At 36.2% G+C, this 20024-nt stretch overlaps 1 protein-coding gene across 10 annotated transcripts in view; it reads right to left on the bottom strand.

Moving 5' to 3' along the window:
• Positions 1 to 1247: 1247 nt before the first annotated feature.
• SLC4A7 (solute carrier family 4 member 7) overlaps positions 1248 to 20024 on the bottom strand; it is a 93815-nt gene continuing 75038 nt past the window's right edge. For 9 of the 10 annotated variants that reach the window (XM_042044493.1, XM_042044496.1, XM_042044498.1 and 6 more), the window contains 11 exons: positions 19115 to 19220; positions 17144 to 17305; positions 16103 to 16216; positions 15486 to 15647; positions 14977 to 15228; positions 12689 to 12757; positions 12084 to 12257; positions 11603 to 11734; positions 10764 to 10855; positions 8901 to 9008; positions 1248 to 5702 (listed from right to left, as the gene is read on the bottom strand). In XM_042044493.1, the coding sequence (XP_041900427.1) occupies positions 5621 to 5702; positions 8901 to 9008; positions 10764 to 10855; positions 11603 to 11734; positions 12084 to 12257; positions 12689 to 12757; positions 14977 to 15228; positions 15486 to 15647; positions 16103 to 16216; positions 17144 to 17305; positions 19115 to 19220 (1453 nt within the window). In that variant the 3' untranslated portion in view covers positions 1248 to 5620. The remainder of the gene's footprint in view (positions 5703 to 8900; positions 9009 to 10763; positions 10856 to 11602; positions 11735 to 12083; positions 12258 to 12688; positions 12758 to 14976; positions 15229 to 15485; positions 15648 to 16102; positions 16217 to 17143; positions 17306 to 19114; positions 19221 to 20024) is intronic. The other variant, XR_006018754.1, reaches the window with a different exon arrangement.

The following is a 20024-nucleotide window of genomic DNA, read 5'->3' as shown; positions in this document are numbered from 1 at the left end:
AAGGTGACGAAAAATTCCCAAAAGGTACTTTTCCTTATCCACTCTGACAGAAAAAAATTCTGACTGGCTTCCCCTCCGTTCTCAAAGACCACGGCAGTCATGATAGATCCCCACCAGTGATAGCCTGTGTCTAGGAAATTGTACTGAAGAACCCATACAGACAATCTTTGAAGAATATTCCTTTCATTTTATTAACTGAATCGATATGGAAATCTATTTGCTATACACAAAAACTTCCACACACATATATGTATCTCAATCTTTCTTTAATAACTTCTTTGGAGATTCTCTAAAGGTTAACTAGTGTAAGGTTCCTGTTTTCCTGACAAATGAAAATATTCAAGCTACTGCTGTTTTGACGTTGTTTGGTTTTTTTGCTTTTTTTGTTTTCCCTCTGTACCACCCAATTCCATAAATGGCCAGGCCTATTCTCAGATTCCTGGATCCACCAAATGTCAGTCTCTGGGCTAATTTCCAGAGCATAACTTTTCTCTGTTCAGTCTGCCTAAATCCACCCCGTAAACCTGCAGTTCACACACGTAAGAAAAAAAAAAACGAAAAAAGAAAAAAAGAATAGGGGATTTCTGAGGTCTAGTGAGCAGCTCAGCATCAACTCGAAAGTAACACGGAGATCTCTGAAGTTCACCCTCTCCACCCTCGCTACCAGGCAGACCTTTATTAGGGATTTATATCGCTATGACTTAGAGCCTCTGGGAATCCGAGATTGTTCAATGCCTCCTGAAAGCTGCTCAGAGCTGCTCAAGGTGCAGGGCCGTGGAACACGTCATTAAGTGGAACGGGAGGAGCATGGGGACATTGCATCGCCTTCCCTATCGTTCCCTGCCCTCGACTCGACCCGCCCCTCCCTTGCCTTGCTTTGCCCTGTGTTCCTCTTCCTTCCCTCCGTTCCCGGCGGTGCCTCAGTGGCTCCCGCGCCCGCCGCGCGCTGCTCCCGCCCCGTCCCCCTCACGCCGAGGCGCGCGCCCGGCTCTGCTTCGCGGCCCGGCTCCGGCGACGCTCCCTCCGCCGGGACGGGACCTTTTGACCAATCGCCTTCCCTCTTCTTGAAGGCGCCGGGCCCGCCGGCCAATCGCGACCCGCCGTGCTGCGCAGTGCCGGGGTTCCCTGGCGACCGCTTTCGCCCGCGCCGTTGCCATGGGCACGGGAACGCCCCGGCCGGGCCCGCCCCGCAGGGTCTCACCCCAGCACCCCCCGGCCCCCGGCAATGAAAACAGAAGTGGCCTGAATAGAGTCCAGGAGATTGTTTATTGCTTTTACCAACTTTCTGAAACGTTACAAAAGATAATTTTATTCTAGCAGTAATTAAAACAACACAAAAGGCTGAATTTTTCACATTAAAGACAAGTCTGAGAATTGTGATTTCTGTATAAACTGAATATTGATTCTAGAGTTGGAATAATGTTTTCATTTGTTTTGGATTTGTTTATAAAGTAATAAAACGCCACTGTAATTAGAAAAGCAGTCATAAAAAATTCGAACCATACAGTATGTAATCACATTTCAAATAAAGAGTATTAAAATCAAAACTGCAGTTCAGCTGCAGAAACTGAACCTGGAAGACACCTTTGCACAGGAGCATCAGCAACAATAGAAAGGAAAATACTATAAATGATGTGTCTTTCCAATAAAATCATTTAGAAAAGTATCAATTTTCAAACTCATTCATTATTCCAAATAAATGTCAACAGATACTAAATTCAATATGGAAGTGTCTTCAGGTAAAGTTCAATGCCAACTACAAAGTCCTTTAAGTTTTCACTAAAAACATTATAAAATAAAATTGACAAACTTACTGAGCAATTTGCTTTATTTATAGCACTACACTTATGCTGACTCAAAGCTGTGTGCATCTACAGTATTAAAATTTGCCATAAAATAAATTACTGTTGGTATAAACAAAGTATTTCCCATGTTTTACTGTACTTGATAATTTTGTCCTAGATGAGTAATTAAAACATTACTAATCATAAGAAAGCAAAAAGAAAACTAAGCTCGCTGTGGTGCTCGCCTGACAGATGACATTTGTGAACTGAAAGTCATGAACCATTTACTTTATGATTTACAGAACCTATGTACAAGACAAACTCTTTAGAGCGGTGCAGGCTCTGCGACGTGACACCCATTTGTTACAGATATATTTTACAGCCTGTCAAACCCCCTTTGCAAAGGGCACGAATTAGGAAGTGACCATATAAAGACAGAGATGCAGGTGAAGCAAATGATAACTTACGGGAGAACTTCCATTAAATGCAGAAAAAATGGTCAAGATACTTGGCTGAAAAAGATCCCAAACCATTAGGGCACCAAGTTCTACCCTGACAGGTTTTATGATGACAAACTTGGCAATTTGGAACATTTCAAGGAACAATCGTATAAAATATTATGTTATAGCTGCAAAATTAACCTAGGAGGAAACTCTCGTTCACTTGGGCATATGTAAACAGAATGAAAACATGTCACTGTAATACATATGAAAATAGTAAGAATGAGTTTTCTAGAATATAATTTAAACATAAAACTGCATTTTAAGTGATACATTTTAGATGATAATTTAAATGGAGTGGTCAAAATTAAGACCTATATTTAATGTAAACATTCATATTTATAAATAAATTAGAAAAAAGAAAAAAAGGAAAAAGAAGAAGGAAAAAAAAAAAAAAAAGAGGGACTTCCTGAGGTGGCTCTGCAGCCAGGTACACAGTAGCAACTAAGCTCCATTCCAGGAAACCAAGGCATCTATAAAAAGTGCAGGGTTGTACATTTTCCTCTAACTGTTGGAATGGAAATCCATTGGCGTCGTTTTTACAGGGCTTAAGCCCTATGAAAAAAAAAAAATCAGTGCACAGCAATTATCACTGCTCTTTTGCATCCATTAAGGCAAAACATGTATCTACATACAATAAACTACATTCTTAGCTGTTTTAATACTACGTGTGATTTTAAAGCAGAGAAGGTATAAAAGGAGCAGTGAATCACTTAACCATACATTATCAACAGGGGTTTATGCACTTAATACCAGACCTTCTCCTGTTCATATGGGAAGAAAGTGCAAATGTAACTATTGCCCAAGAACACTGGAACTAAAGGTCACTGTAAACTGGTTTGCAAGTCATGGTATTTCTGGCACTGATTAAAATATCTACACAATTAAATAAATACTGTGATTAGACTTGTGGGGCTTTGGTTTTGTTTCAACTTTACTCAAAATATACCCACTTCCTGTAATATTGACTGAAACTTAACCCTTCTGAAGCAGAAGCCAAATACAAGGTGTGCAGTACCATGGAACCCTGATTTCCAGCATTAAAGAGTTAGAAATCCAAGAAGCTTCTAGTAATTTTTTGGGTCTTTGGAAACTGTTGCAAGACTGTGAACACAAAGCGTAAAATACTACTGAGAGGACAAAAGTACTGTGTTGTGGGTGATGCTACATAAAATGCTCAAAATATCTCTTCCCTCCATGATTCAGAGCAAGAGGTACTTAGTAGTCAACTACTGACATGCAGATGGTGTTGTGTGGGGTTTTTTTAAATAAGGTAGAACATTTTGAGAAACCATGTGCTGTAGTTTCACTGTATCTCAGTTTGATCAGAGGGAAAACATGGGTTATTTTCTGAAAGAGCATGAAGTCAAACTAAGGCACAAGCTACACTACTATCTAAGAATGCAGGTCATTACACAGTGTTGGTCAAACTGGTAATGCAGACCTCACTTGCTTTGCCACTGACCTGAGCCTTTGTTATGACAGTTTGGATACCATTATTTGTATTGCTGTACACTACGATTTCCTTTCTTTAAACTGTCTTCTCAGAATCCAGTCAAATGAAAAAAGGAAAGAAAAAAAATGTTATAGAATTGCAGCACATTTAAAGGGAACAGTAACAGTCCATGTAATGTAAATACTATTTTTAAATGTTTCTATTTATTCCCACTGATTGCTTTATTTTTGTAATATACAATTACCTTCTCTACAGGTGACACTTGGCTGAAGAACACCAAAATTCCACCCCAAGTGGTAGTTTCAGATAAAGTCTGCCCTCCTCCAGAATCAGCTCCTTTTGCAATAGTTGAGAATTTTATCACTTGGTCCATGGTAAAACTCCCAACTCTGCCAAAAGCAGAATTAAGTAAACAGCATCTTCTAATATTAAATGAGCACAGATTCTAATTAAAGCCATTGTAATGCATCCAGAAAGGGCTAGTGGCAATTCAGAAGGTAAAGATATAACATTGGAAATTAAAGCAAAAAAAAACTAAGGCATAAGGCAAAAAAGAATTAAGAATGGACACTGTGCAGGTAAGTGATCAAGATTTTCATTTATATATAAAATTCTCATTATTTCAAATATTATAATGTTAAACACTAGAACTTGAAAATGTAAGTACAATAAATGCACTGACTGCATCTTTATCAGTGGAGTCCCCAAAAAATCCCATTTACTTTAATAAATGAATATTTATTTTTTCAATTCATCTTACATGATAAAAATTTATACTAATTAAAATAAATAAAGTGTTTAAAAATAAGTTGGTGTGCTATCATATATGCCCTTTACAATGGAGAGGATCAGAACTGTACATACAAATACCACAAGCAATTAGTAATTCATAAAATAATACTGATCACAAACCTATTCCAGAATTGAACTACAGCTAATTTAACCAAATACACAGTAAATTTAAAGATTTATTAACCAGGAAATATATTTGATGAAGATATGAAATACTCTAAAATCTTAGAGGTGAGTAAATCAGATTCTGAAAATCTATGGGAAAAAGTGTAAGCAAAAACAGGAAGAAAAGAATTCAAGAGTACTGACGTGGTGAGTACTTATAAATTCCTATAGACCAATTGCTGCCTGTAAATCCAATTTATATTGTGTAAACATGGAGTGTCCAGAATGGCAAATACTGACTTGGAACTGTAACTACCATTACTGCACTCATACTGCTACTGGACAATAATGAAAACTCAAGAGAATTCAAAACAAGAAAGAAAGCAGCACACCAGGGTATTTAGATACATTTTAAGGCTTAACTAACCACCTGACTTAGGGCTCTACGCCATTTCTGTAGAATAGGAGAGACATAATCCAGAAAACACTAGCATGGAGTGGAGACATAAAACACAGTAGTTCTTGTCAACAGCACATTAATATTTGTTCTATGAAACCATGAAAAAGTATACCCTGCAAAAACAAGCACTAATTGCCTGCATGGAAAACAAAACTTTTGTAGCACACATTATAAACAGAGGTATTGCAAAATTTTAAGCAATGTGGACCAGTAATCATCAGCAAAAGCTGATGTAACTTTTATGCACATATTGATTATTGAAAATAATAAGCATTCATTACAGTCTTCCTATTTAAAAATGAAAATAAAATTTCCAATAAAATAAATAGCTGAAGTGTGATTACCACTCATCTTATTTGTTGGGAAAATCTTCGCATTATGCAAGCATATCTACAGTGCCCTAAACAATGGCAGAAATTAAATATATGTTGCTCCTTAAATTGGAAATCACACTTCCATGGTATAATATCCTACAGTGATATATATACACACACAAATACACGCAATTCCCATTGGTTCCATTCTATAAAGATGTTTCAGCATCCACGTATCTCACAACACGTGAATTTTCCACTTCGATTTTCACACTTTCTGGTTTTTCAGGGCTGTTCGAAAACAAAGAAGAAAATGTAAGGTTTGGTTCACTTTACGAAAGATTAAATTTCAAACATTTTATACTTCACAATGAACACTGAAAGTATTTACATAAGGATGCTTTGATGATGATGAAACATTTCCATTGCATTCTAGTAATTGTTAAATACTCTTCACAGGAATAGTACAAACAAAGAGAGAAAACACCAACATCTCATCCATAAATACCGTATCTAATTCCACTGCTTTTATTGATTAGAAACTGTTAATGCAAAGCATCTTTAAAAACAAACAAACAAACAAACCCCCAAGACAGCCTGCAAAACTGTCTAACTAAAAATACCAAAAAACACATAACAAGCAATATTACTAATACTTCTTTATTCTTGGGCAGGGAAACCATCTGTTCACAAGAATGGGAGAACATTTCAGTCTGTTCAAAAGGGGAAACCACATTTCCAACAACAGCAGAGGACAGTAAGAAACCTGTGTAAGTGTCCATTCAAGTGAAGCAGAAGACCCTAAAGACAACTGACACTCTTAGGGACACAGACACTGAACAGTCACTGACTGAAGGACAATAAGGAATGTCCCAAAGTAGTTGCAAGTCAGTAGAAGACGAAATGGAACAGCATAACAGGGAGGATGAGTTTCAAAAGAGATGACACATCTGTAGAGTTGCTCTTTAAGGAAAAAAAAAAAATTAGAAATTCATGCAAAGAAAACTTCTGAGTCTCCTTAGAAAATACAAGTGTGCTGGAGCTCCACAGAGTCTGTAAACTAAGCAAGATGGCTGAGGTAGAAAGACAAGGCAATCAGGATCAATTCAGAAAAGGCAAAAAAAATTAGAAACTTATCTTTTTAAAAATATATATATATATATATATATATATATATATATAAAATAAATCATGCCAACCCACACAACATGTCATCTGGAATTATAGAAGACATGCTTCCTTCGGATTGCATTAGTATTTGAATATAAATCTGAAAAAAGCAGTGCCTACAGAACCATTTTTAGCACAGCACTAAATGTCTGTCTGTACCACCAGATGAAGACAGTTATGCAGAAAAACCTTAGCAGAACTGATATAGGTAATTTACTGGGAATTACTTTTGACTGACCAGTAGCGATGTCTCTGAATCTCAACAGCCTGAAAAGAAAGTGTAGCAAATACCTCAAAAGAGCAACCACTTGAGTTAAGGTTCAAGAAGCCTGCCTTTCAACATTTTCCAGATTAATGCAATATCAGACTTCCAGTTAAAAAGCTGGTTTCTGGCACCAGTAGTTTTTATTTTCCATTTGTGGTTTTAGCAAGTTCCCTACCAAGATGGAATTTTTACTGTACTAAGCTCAAGCAGGGTATTCCATAGAATCAAAGGGAAATATCTTACAGCAAAACATAACAAATAGATAGTATAATAAAGGCTAAGAAGAACAAAAACCACTGCAAACCAGTCAGAAGCCTGATTTGCTAGTGTTGCATATAATTCCATACTAACTCCACCTACTCAGGAAACAGGAAAGTGAGAGACGAAATTGTACTAACTTATAACTGCCTGAAAACCAAATCTCAACATCTTAATTCTCCTGGAAAAAGACATACAGGCCTGTATCTCTTCAAGCCTTATATACCAATGGCTTCCCAATGGCACTAGAGTCATCCACAAATTCTGTAATGGCTTTCTGAGAATTTAGCAAGAAAGATTAAATAAGGAGGGTATACTGACACACATGCTCTATTATCGCTTTAATGCCTCTATTATTTGTCTTCTTGATGGTCTTGCTTGTGTGGTACTCAAGTTTTTAAAATGTTTTAATTAAACATGTGTTTAACATTTTAAAAATGTTTAAACAATACACCCTAGACATTCACTGGAAATGGTGCCTGCACTGATGAGTCTCTCAAGCTTTTCCTCTTACAATACCTCAAAACTCTGTCTCCTTCACCCTTGACTGACCTGCTGTCTGGCCAAAACAAAGCATCTTTCCATGCCTAGTTCAGAGCGATGCATGTGGTGAACAGACAGATGATATACAAGTGCTAAGTCACTACTAGTGTTTCCAAAAGTACCACAGATGGCTTGAACAGAGCCATGAACAGAGAGTATGAACACTCCAGCCTTGGACAGAGTATGAACACTCCCTCCTCACCATGAACGTTTTCGCTGAGACGTAATTTTATACAAAACCTGACAATTTTGTATCTCTGAAATATGTCTTCCTCCGACAGAATTGGCTGAAAGGGATCAACCAATAGAAAATGTATACAACAGACAACAGAATTGCTTAGGTTTAGTTTTCTGAGGCAAACATGCCCATTCTCCCCTTCCCTACATAAAAACTACTAAGCAACAGCTGCATGGATGTGGAACAGTCCACAGATACCAGTCCCTATAAATTACAAGCCTTTCAGGAAGTTGGGGATATTCCACTTAAGTATTCATGTTTTGGCTTGTTTTCCTTGATAAATTCAGGGAAATTCTTCCCTTGATAGATTCAGCCAGACAGGGAAGAAATTAGGATAGAATAGCAGAATGATTCATCACACACAGACTTTGTTCTTTGACGGGGAGCTCACGAGAGAAAAGGCTACTGGCCAGCACAGAAGATGCGTGTGAGTTTACAAGGATTGTTTACAGCACTGAGGACTCATGATCTGTCCAGGTACTTCATTCAAGTATATTTCATATTCACTGAAGATGTATCTGAGACAGGTTTAATTTTTAGATATTGAAAATGAGTTGAGGAAAAGCAAACCAAGCAATCTACCCACCCACAAAAACATAGGGCAGATCCTAGGGCAGCACAAAGCAACAGTGAAAGTGCTGGACTTACCTTTTATTCTCAGGGGCATTTGTATTGTTGAGGATCAAACCACTCCCATGCTCATATACACTCTAGTACTTAGAAACCCTAAGCTCACCAGAGTAGGAAACACTTGTATTAAGCAAATAAATAGTAATTTTAAAATTACTATTTAAAATAATATGTTTAATAAAATAGTAATGAAATAATTCCTTGTAGAAATTGATAAACTTCAAAGTAAAGAGGAAAAATTAAGCTCAAATTCTAAAGTAAAAAGTCAGTAACTCAGATTTATAAACCACATATACTCGTTTTTTTTTAGATACATTTCAATAAATACAAGTACAGTGCTAAACACAAGACGATAGTTAGACAATGTGTGAGTAATTATAGCTACCTCAGGTTAGCTCTGGTTACTTTGGCATTCTCAGTATTCATGGCAAGAGCCTTCCACTGTGCAGTTTTGGCCATTTCGTCTGATATGTTTACAACTGAGGGATCAGTGCTAAAGAACAAACATACTTTCTGGTTAGTATTCAATTCCTTGCAACACTATTATACTTACTGTCACTCATCATTTACATCAGTTGTGCCTTCTTTCAGTATTTACACAGCCACAAGTTGAGTTCATCTTTTAAAAGTATACTTCAACAAAAAACTGAAAATTTAACACACTAGCACTACCATAATTACATAGCATCTCAAACCAGTTTTTTACACAGATACCAGTAAGATATTGAAAATACTTGAAAAGTAACCTATACCTAACTTCAGAAAATTATTTTGCATGCCCAGAAATAATGGATTGAATCAAACTGTTGTGCTAAGGGTTTCACGAATCAGTTAAAACTTTAATCAAGAGCAAAAGAGCAAAGGTTAATAAGATTTTTTAAATTCAGGTGAAATTTGAAACTACTGAAAATCTAGACATGCAAATTATCTGGACAGATGACAAGTTTGTTTTTTTTCTTCCAAAGCCCTTATTAGACATTTTGCAAGGTTCTTTTGCCAGACCACTCCCCTCTCAACTGCTGCAGAAGATAAGTTTACCCTCAAAGATGGTAAGTTTTTAAAGCCTACTTCCACTTTTGTCCTCCACACAGTTACATGTACAGCAGACTTAGGTGTTGCCTGTAGGTCTGTTTTCTGTTCTGTTGCATATTTAAACTTCATAATCTACCCCAGGTCATCTGTAAGTTTTTCAAACGGCAGAAAAAACTTTCAAAGCCATTTTTCCTCAGGGATCCCCACAAGATACAAGGCAGCAGAGTACATACAAAACACATGCACACACAGTTGATGAAATCACAGTTCTACTGTGAGAGCAATTAGCAACTCAAATATGTTTTTTCAAAAAGCTTGAGCATTTTCATTTGAGTTGCTTAAGTCTGATTAAGCCTGCTCTCAGAATAGACAACAGCACTCGGCAGGAATTATCTGTCTAATCCAAATTTCTGCCTATTCCCAGCTCTCATCAGGGTATATCTGGTACTACCCTAGATCCATAAGGAAGGCCAATTTTTAACCTAGGAACCCTTATTATTCGAGAGGAAAAGAAAATGTGTAAGCTATTTATCTGTGACATCTTCAGGTTGTGTTGGAACAGTTGAGAGTATCAGACAACTCAGCTAAATACAACCCCAGTAAGGGAGACACCAACTGAAACAAAATCCCTACAAAAGCTGAAAGAATTTCCATGACTGGAACTCCAGTACTTCCTTTTCTGGAAGAGAACCCATTCTCACATTTATGTTCAGAAAATAACTTTTAGAAGTAAAAATGGCTGCCTGTAAAACAGATTTTTTGTACCACAGAAATTACTGACTTCAGCCCTCACTTAGGTAAACCAAAGAATTACACACTTAGATTTCTTCTGAAAAATCCAAGTGGCTGGTAAACACATGGCTCAACTGATGCTATTAGTTGCTTAATGCTCAGTATTTCATGCACAGTAGCACACAAATATTCTGTAGAAACTGACCAAGGACGCTTCTTCACCTCTAGTACAGCTGGTCAAAATTGAGTCATCTGATCTGTTCAAGATGGTCATGTAAATTTATAATTAAGATGCAGTTTTAACGAACAATGCAATATAAAAGTACTAATGTAGCACCATGAGATAGATCTTCGTATTTCCTAATCATGGCTAAGTTACAAGCTCAGGGAAAAAATTATTTCAACTCATACACAACCAACTTAATATAAAGCAAATTACAGCATCTGATACAGGAACCTTTAACAGACCAACATTATTTTATACCTGTATTTCAGGCTTTTTACAGGAAAATCCAGATTTGCTTCTCCATATGCAAGGTGTACACTGCCATTGTCTGAAAACATTCTCTCTGCTTCCTGTAAATTCCAAGTAAGAAGTTTGTAAAATTACTCGCAGAGCAGAAACCAAAGAAGTATCTCATGCTGACAGTTATTCCATAGGGGTAAGAGGCACTTCCCTGTAGGTACCACAGTTGAATGCAGGAGACAGAGCTTATGACCTTTCCTCTTAGAAGTGTTTTACTAAGACATGGGAGACTGGGGAAGGAGGGTGTTACAAGCCTCGCAAAGAATTCAAGCTAGGTGGTGTACAGCAAGGCAGGACTTTTATAGAGAAGTTACAGAAGTTATACTACTGTATTACTAGTAACTAGCAGTTGCTTTTTATGACAGCTTCACAAACACACATGAGCAAAATGTCCCTGACACTATGAACAGTTTTGTGACTGATCTAAGCAGAATAAAGAAACCCTACTCCACTATGTCACTCTCCCTCTCCTTTCTCTCCATTTTCTCTCCTTCTAATCTGATGAAAGACAAAAACCCCAACTTTTTTGTGCTAACAGCTGCTTCTTTCCACTTTGCTTGCTATTCATCACAAATAAGAATCATAGTTCATAATAGCATAATTGAAACAGTGACTTAATTCCTTAACCACCAGCAACGGTTCCTCTAATAAAAAATTTCCTCTCATCAATGAAGAATTTCAAAACGTGTATCTGGTATATAAGGTCATATGCTCAGGTCACATAAAATTCTTTTAAATTGCTTTAAGTATTTCCTAATAATTTACAACATGCTCAGTTTGATTGTTTTCACACTTACTTCTTTCTCTTTTATCTTTTTGTCATCTTCTGTCTTCTTTTTACTTTCTGGCATAAGATCATCAAGCCAGCTAAGCTCTTTTTTGGTGAAACATAAATCCATGAGCTTGCGAATGAACACTAATGCTAGAACCTAAAGGGAACCACAGACGAAATACTTTATATTAAACTGTTTAAATGAACAAAAAAGCACACACACTTTCGGTACACTTAGAATCTCTAACTGAAGCCCTTTTTCTAGTACTAGATTTTATCTTACCACAAAGTTAAATCATTTCCACTTTCAGTAGCTAGTCACAACTGAATTGCTTATTTTCAGGAAATCATAAGTCTTTGTGTCAAAAGTGAACAGCTTGTACTACAGGGGTTTTTTTTTGTTTCCTTCCCACTCCCTTCTTTCTTAGGGCAGAAAACATCTTCTGAAGAGATCCTGAATACATGGAGTCTTGTTTTTTTATTAGCTGGCAAACCAGAAAACTTACCATCATAGGGAAAACAACAGCAGCTGCAGAGGCTTTAATCACCCACAACAAAACTAGACAAGTGAGCTGAACAACTGTGAAGATATGGACCTTCCAGAGTGGCACATAACGTAGATAAATCAGGTCAGGTTGATGTTTGGCAGGCATTCCAAACAGTTTTATACGGTCAAAAAACTGCATGGAAAATAAAATCATTCTTCAGTTAATTATTTTCTGCCTTTCCAGAAGAAAATAAACATTTTTAGGGGACTACAGAAATATAAGCTAATCCCAAATAAAATACTAATGGAGGACACTGAACATTCAAGTGGATGGAACTGGGGACTGTTTTGCTGGTGTTGTCCCCCCCCTCACTAACAATAAAAAATTCCAGAATATTTCAGAAAATTCTTAGCTACACTACTGAAAGAATAAATAAAAAAGAACTGACAAGACACAGTATTGTAAGAACAAATACCTGAACATGACACTCAGGAAATTATCCTACATGCTATTCAGACAATATGGGATAACTTTACTGTGGCTCACATAATGCAGGGTGTTACAGTTTCCTTTTCATTCAGTGTTAAACAAAAGCAAACTGCTCACTAAAAATCAGACTTTACCTGAATGCCTTTTAATGAAGATACTCCCATGTAAAGAAAGACACCATACAAAACTGGCATTGGAATAAACTGGGGAGGAAAAAACACCCACAGTTAAAAGTGGAATCAACATAGCATAAGAGAGCAGTCCATATCAGTGAAAGGTACAGACCAAGTCATTTTTTACTTTATATTTTACTTAAGTGAAATCTGAGGGCCTTTAATTGAAAAGAATACATATGTATCATTGAGCAGCAAAAAAATCTAGAACTAACATGGCTATGACTAGGATACAAAAGAGGATAAAAAAGTACTTCTGCCTTGACTGCCCATTCACTCAATTTCCTAGGTTGCAACCAAGATTTCTATTCATGCTAAGTATACTGCTTTATGTTGCTATTTGATAGGAACTGTATCAAGACTACTGTATTCTGTACAACTTCATGAAATTGCCATATTAAGTTTTACTTTTGAACACTTGTGTATCTGGAGCGGACAATACAAAAACCTCACCATACCAACTGAGCTATGAAAATCTGCTAATTATTCAGAGCTAAATTTTGCTCCAGTAAGAAGATCAATTTAAAGCTTATTAAAAATAACATTTACAATAATTTAAATTATAATATATAATAGACAGCTAATATAATTTTGTACAGTATGATTTTTATATTTTTATATAATTTAAAGCTTACTAAGATAACAAAGTTGTCCACTGGTTTCAGTGGAACTTGCATCAAACCTCTGCAGGGAAGCCTTCCTTGCTCCTGAATTCATTAAGCTTCCAAGTAAAGGACAGCCAAGATACAATGGGAAATCTTAATAAAAACTGCTGCTCTCGAGACTGAACAAAAACCTTTATTTAAACAGTGTGGAATAAAACTATGCCTTAGGGATTCATTACTGCATGTGTGTGTGAGTGGCTAGTGTCTTCACTGTAAGTTCTATACTTTGATCTAGTATCTTCTACTGCATTAAATCAGTACAAATCCACACATGGAACAAAAGCACAGCAATGGCTCTGTTCTCCTTACTTCTTTTAAACAATAACAGTCATTCACACTGAAAAAGAAAAACATTTCTTAAAGAGCAAAGAGTAATAACTCCATTCCTATTAGCCTGGGTCCATAAAAAAAAGTATTAGTTTCTAAGAATCAGATGTTAAAATATGGGGTTTAAAACACTTTACTTCAGCAATCAGCACTTTTAATTCCTGCTTTTGAGCAACAATAAATCTACTTCAGTATTTCTGCTTTTGATTCTGATTATTCGCATTATACAGCTGAGCTCTTGATAACTTTTTGATGAGAGATTGTCAAATCTGAATACTTAATTTCAGTAACTGCTATGGCCTTATTCTTTTCAGACCTTTACATTCTTTAATAGACATGCAAATGGTCAACTATTTAGGATTTATAATATGTAACTACTTATTAAACTATAGCTGTATGTTTACAGGATTATTCTTTCCCATCATCTAAATTTAAGAAGCTACATTTCTTACGAAATTACTCGTGATCTGTCTTTGTTTAAATAGACTTTTACAAAGTTCTTTAAAGGTACCAGCAGTTATGCAATATCTGCACTTCTGGCAACAAAAAGACAGTTCTTTTGTTTCTCCTTTTAACTACTGGATTTGAAACAACAAAGCAGAAGTTGAACAGATTTTAGTAAATCTGAGCAAAAATCCAACTTAACTGAGTAATTTTCTTCCAAAAGAGTCTTTGAAAAGTGACTAGGAATATAAATTAAGAGCTAAAGTGTAATCTGATGCTACAACACAACCAGCAAAATCACCATTACACTGTGATGATGCATAAAATAATCTTGACACTCTAAAAATCAAAGGAAGTTTAATAAGCTGAAGAACAAGAAGTGAACAATGTCATTTCTCCCTTTTAAAGCAATGTTTCTGTTCCTTCTGCTATATTGTATTACTTCTACTCAAGTAACTTTACATCTTTATCACACTCCTTTTCTCTCTCCATTTATGTATCCACATAAAAACCACAGTTTTTAAGTAACATGAACTCAAGAAACTAAAAAAGAGCTGGCAAGAAAATCAGGTAACATGGGAAAAGCTGCTTTCTTCACTACTCACTACATTCCTAGCTGTCTCAGATTTCATTTTCTTGCATCCTTCCACATTGTTTGTATTCAACTAACATCTGTTGCTAAAAAAGCAATTTGAGAATGAGTCCAGGCATATCTTACTTAACATAACAGAACTTCCTAGCATTATGAAATGCTAAATCACAACATCGAAATCAAAAGCACAAAGAAAATATTTTGGGAAAACTGTCTTTTACCTTTAATACAGAGGTCATGAACACTGACATCCCCATCAGCACAAAAATCATCAATCCTGTCACTCGCTGCTCCCGGATTCCCAAAAACTTTGGTTGTTCTCCTGGTGCTGAGCATTCAGATTCAACTTTCAGGCTGTTAACATGACTTATGGACAGGACAGTTGCAGCAACAAACCACGGCAAGCCCATGAGAGAACATATTCCCAACATAATACCAACCATGAGCAGATCAAGATGATAACCACAGCCTTTCTGTAAAAATAAGCAAACAAATAACTTGATAAACTTTCTATTTATATGATATCATATTTCTAACTCAGCAGGTGAATAACCTACAACTACAAAAGTCAGATACTTTGAGAGTGTCCACAAAATTATATTTGCTCTTTATTAGTCCATTTATACATATATTTAGTAGCTGATGGTAATTTCACAAATTTGCAGAATGAATCTGATTTAAAATAAACCTTACGTACACAACATTAGACTTCTGTAAAAATTACTTTTACCTTCAGTTTATGCTCTTTCCTGTTTATAATAACGGCTGTTATTTGTTGATCCATGAAAATGAGAATGGTACAGAGTAAAGCAGGAAGAGCAGCAATCAAGAGTGTCCACCAAGGATTGCCTCCAAGAGGATCTATGAACCATCCTCGGTCTTTTCGGGTGGGCTGAAAAAAAACCCCAACCCATCAACAGTGAGAATTAAATGACTAAAACAGACTGCAGATTTTATCACCACAAATAGCTTAAATGAACAACAGATCATTCTCTTAAATATACATTTAGGTTGTTTTCCAGTGGCTTTGACCAAAAGACTGATTTGGCTGTTGCAAGTGAACATGACATTTATATGGAAAAAAGTAAAACAAATCCATTCAGTTCCTTTATTTTTGTACATTTGCACAAAAGAATGCTTCCCTTTCATATTATTTCAGTAATAATATGAAACATAGTTTCTTCTGTCAGATGAAACATAAATCCAAAACAGAAGAGGAACTACTTGATCAACTGCATTGTAATCAAAAATGAGAAATTTCTGTTTCTATACAACTCCGTTTTTCTACTGTTCATAAAACTGCAAGCATTTTAAAAGTTACATTTTTCAAAAGTTTTTATTTCTTACTTCGAACTTCTCTGGAACAAGAAGCTTAGGAGAAGGTACTCCTACAAGATAATCAATCAAAACCATGATTACTATGGTCAGAAACACTGCAAAGTCACTGATGGTAGAGCGCACCTATAAAGAAAAGACTTGTGTTAAGCCTTGCTTTTTCACCATTATAATTTGCAAGTCTGGAAAGTCGATTTTTTCCCCCATAAAAGGAGAAGTTTATTTATATTATACTACACCACTGAACATTATCCATTTTTTCTTGTTACTTTAAAATTCAGGGTGCCTGCCAGCATAGTATGAAGTTGCAGAAGACAAGTATTTCGTACAACTGTTCACTCATTTAAAGGTGGTCTACTGCAAGAGGCAAATTACTTCAAACAACTCCATCATCTTCCTCAATCCCACTAGGAGGCTGGGCCATCACAGCTAGTCCTTGGTACCTTAGGTCAATAATATTCATACATTTCATGTTTTAATTGATAGCAGGTGGATAATTTGCAATACATTCAAATTACCAAAGATAACTTTAGTAAACATTAAAAAGACATTGCGGGGATGAGCTGAAGTTTATAGAAGACCTAACCACTTCATTTTGCCTAGCAGAAGTTACATAAATCACTATAAGAAGAATCATCACATTAGCATCTATTAGAAATAGTAATCCCCTGAGGAACCACTCAAAACCCAATAGACATCAGTAGTTTGGGGAAAGCAATCAACTGTTTTGTACGGCTAGGTGAGGAAAAGAGCAGTAATATTATCTCTACTAATGATACCTGGCAATACCCATTAATGTGCAGAGATGGACTACTTAGGTCCTTCAAAGTTTAGAATACCTTGTTGTAACTCTACCAAAATACAGAATAAGCACCGAATTTTCTGCAAATGATTTCTTTCCTCAAATGTCCTAAATTTTGTAATTATTAAATGATTTTTGGGTTTTAATTTCCTTTCCTGTCTTAAAAGAAATCTCTCAAGACAGAATTCAACTCCATTAAATTACACTGAGGTATGTATTACAAGGTAACAATAGTCTCTAATCAGAATTACCTTAGTTGGGAAATAGCGTTTGGTCTTGAATTTCTTAAGGAAAGAGGAGAGGAAAAATGTTGCGAAAAATAGTATGACAGACCAGAAGAGAACATCTGGAATATATGGTCCGTGATGGCCACAAGCTGATCCACGAAACACACCATGAAATTCTAAACATTCCTGCAAAGAGAAAAACTCTTCATATGTCTATGTTTTACTCATTCAGTGCATTCAACCAAGCTTCCAACTTTTCTATAATAAACACACTTGAGAATGTTCATAATTCCAAAAAGGGGGTTCTTTCCTTTATCACTACCTCACCCGGAAAAAACCAAACGTGTGCTGTCTGTTCCAGAAGAGCCACAGTAGCCACCACTGATTATTTCAGGATGCCAAAATGCTGGGAGATGCCCAAGAAGAAAAAGCTTATTTACAGTCACAGTACTCCTATTCTGTTTTACAAAGCATTGCAAGATTGCCCAGGAAAAGCAGAATATCCAACATCGACTTTAAGCTAACGAACATAAAAAAGGATCTCCTCAGTTTCTCCCAACTCTTTGACTTTGTTTTGCTCAGTTAAAGGAAAAAACATACTCTTATAAAATAAGATTACCCAAACTACAAAAAAAAGTTTCTAGCAAATCATAAAGAATGGATTTGAATAAAAAAGGAAAACAAAGTCAGATGATACCTATCCAAAAGACTTACTGAAATGCAAAGCAAAAAGTTAAAGTAGACACATGGAGTACAAATAAACAACAAGCCAATAAATCAAGTAACTGGAAGCAGCACTGCCCCAACCTAATTAATTAATTAATTTATTGAAAATTTAACTTATGACAGAAATTCTTGCTATTACCAATCTACTTTGATTATAAGATAACACCAAATCCTGGATCAGTTCTGTCTCTCAGGTAAGACTAAAGATACTTTAGAGGATGAAAAGGCATTTAAAATAAATAATAAATATAAAGGAAATACAAAAACTAAGTTCAAAAGAAACTGCCATCCTAAGTGATTATGGTAAACTAGGAGCCATTGGTAGCACATAAAAAACAGTACTACTACAAGTCAAGTAAAGCACTGAGGTTTTACATGGAACTTCTGCTGTGACATTTCAGTGTGAATGTCTAAGCTCAGACACAAGGGGAGCCCATACGCAGCTCTCCACTGCCATTTTAGACAGCCTCAGATGGCCAAAGTAGGCACACAACCCAGCAAGCATAACAAAAACCACAGCAGATCCAAATCATTCAAGATGTGTGTGGGAATCAGATGCCTGGGTATGCAAAGTGGCTGCACACAGCTGCATTTATTCCACTGCAGACCACCCAAGAAACTACTAATCAGCAAAAGCGTTTCTCCCCAAACACCTTCCAGAGCACTTCCACATGGTAACTTTCCTCCTCTTCACCTACCCAGAAAATTAGATATTGGTATAAAATATCCACTTCAGAAGTTAACGCTTTCAAGCCTATTCCAAACAGTTATTTTCAATTTCCAGTCATTATTTTCTTCCAAACAAAGGTAGTTCCTTTGATTGTTGCAGTTTTATACCAACATCTAACAAACTAATGAAACATGTTTGCTGCCACACTAACTACAAATTCCATCATCACATCATATTAAAAATATTTCTTTCAGAAACTGGAAGAAAGCAAACTCCTGTTTATTCACTGCATCTTATTCACCTGCAGAAAAATGACTGTGGTGCCTAAGAGCATTAAGGTAGCTACCTCAAGCAGACATTTACATTAGCATTTACTTCCCTGGACTCACTTATTTAGTCCTACAATGACTGTTTAAAGCCTTATGGAAGAAAAAAGAGAGTTCAAAAATACAGTTTTAAGGAAAACAGTGCAGGTTCAATTAAAAAGAGAAATCAGATGAAAAAATATTAATCAAAACTGGTACCATGCAGGTATTTATTTTTTATACATATGTACATACACACACACAGATACCTACACACAGCTTTCAGATACTCACGGAAACTGTAAGGTTACTCCATGCTATATCTTCCCTAGACATATTCATACTCCTCCACACACGCAATGTTTCATTACTTGGTTTCTCAGGCTCAGAACACACACATCTGAAAGGAAGAAAAAAAGTTTATATGCTTTTAAGCCATATGTGCCAAAATGCAGCAAAGTGAAGCAAATTCAAAAATCCTGAACAGTTTAAACCAGACTTTATCCCAAACTTCTATGGAAGAAGCAGAGAACAAGGCTTTTCCTTATATCACATGGCCTAGGACTATTGGGAGGGTGGCAGAAAAGAAGAATCAGGTCGCCCTCAAGTAAGACACCATGTTTGAGTATGTAGTGAGCTAACTGAAGATATAAATGCTTACAGTGCTCAGCTTTAAAGCGACTGTATACATACTTTTTAGCAATATTTTTGTAGAAGTAAAAATGCCCCTCCCTATTGCAGCATTCTGCAAACTTGCACTGTGGAATCCTTCTGTCAGGCTGACAGAAGTACACATCAGATTACAAAAACCCCCAAAACACAACAGACTGAGTATTGATTTAATGGGATGTTTTCAAATAAAGCTAATCAAGTACACCAACTGGAAAGCTTAACATGTAAACATTTATGTAGAAGAGGAGAAAAAGGTAATAAGCAAGAAGTAAGTCTCCTTTTTCTATGAGATTCACTGAAGACACTGAAAGCAACCCCAATGAACCATGGAAGGGAAGCTCTGCATCCTGATAGTGTGAAGGTAAAGAAGGACAAAACTTAACGTGCACGGGCAAAAAGAACCTAGATTTGAAAAGCACAGTGTTTGGGGAATTTTAAAAATACTAGGTAATCAAATTTTCTTTTGTTAACTGAATTCTAAAGTAATAGCAAAAGGAAGTGAGAAAGGAGTGGAAAGCTGTAATTCCTACAA

This window comes from Corvus kubaryi, unplaced genomic scaffold (assembly GCF_017639235.1).
Source record: "Corvus kubaryi isolate FWS band 111438036 unplaced genomic scaffold, C.kubaryi_AGA036_p1.0 37398, whole genome shotgun sequence".
NCBI lineage: Eukaryota > Metazoa > Chordata > Aves > Passeriformes > Corvidae > Corvus > Corvus kubaryi.
This window is presented reverse-complemented; position numbering and strand designations above follow the sequence as displayed.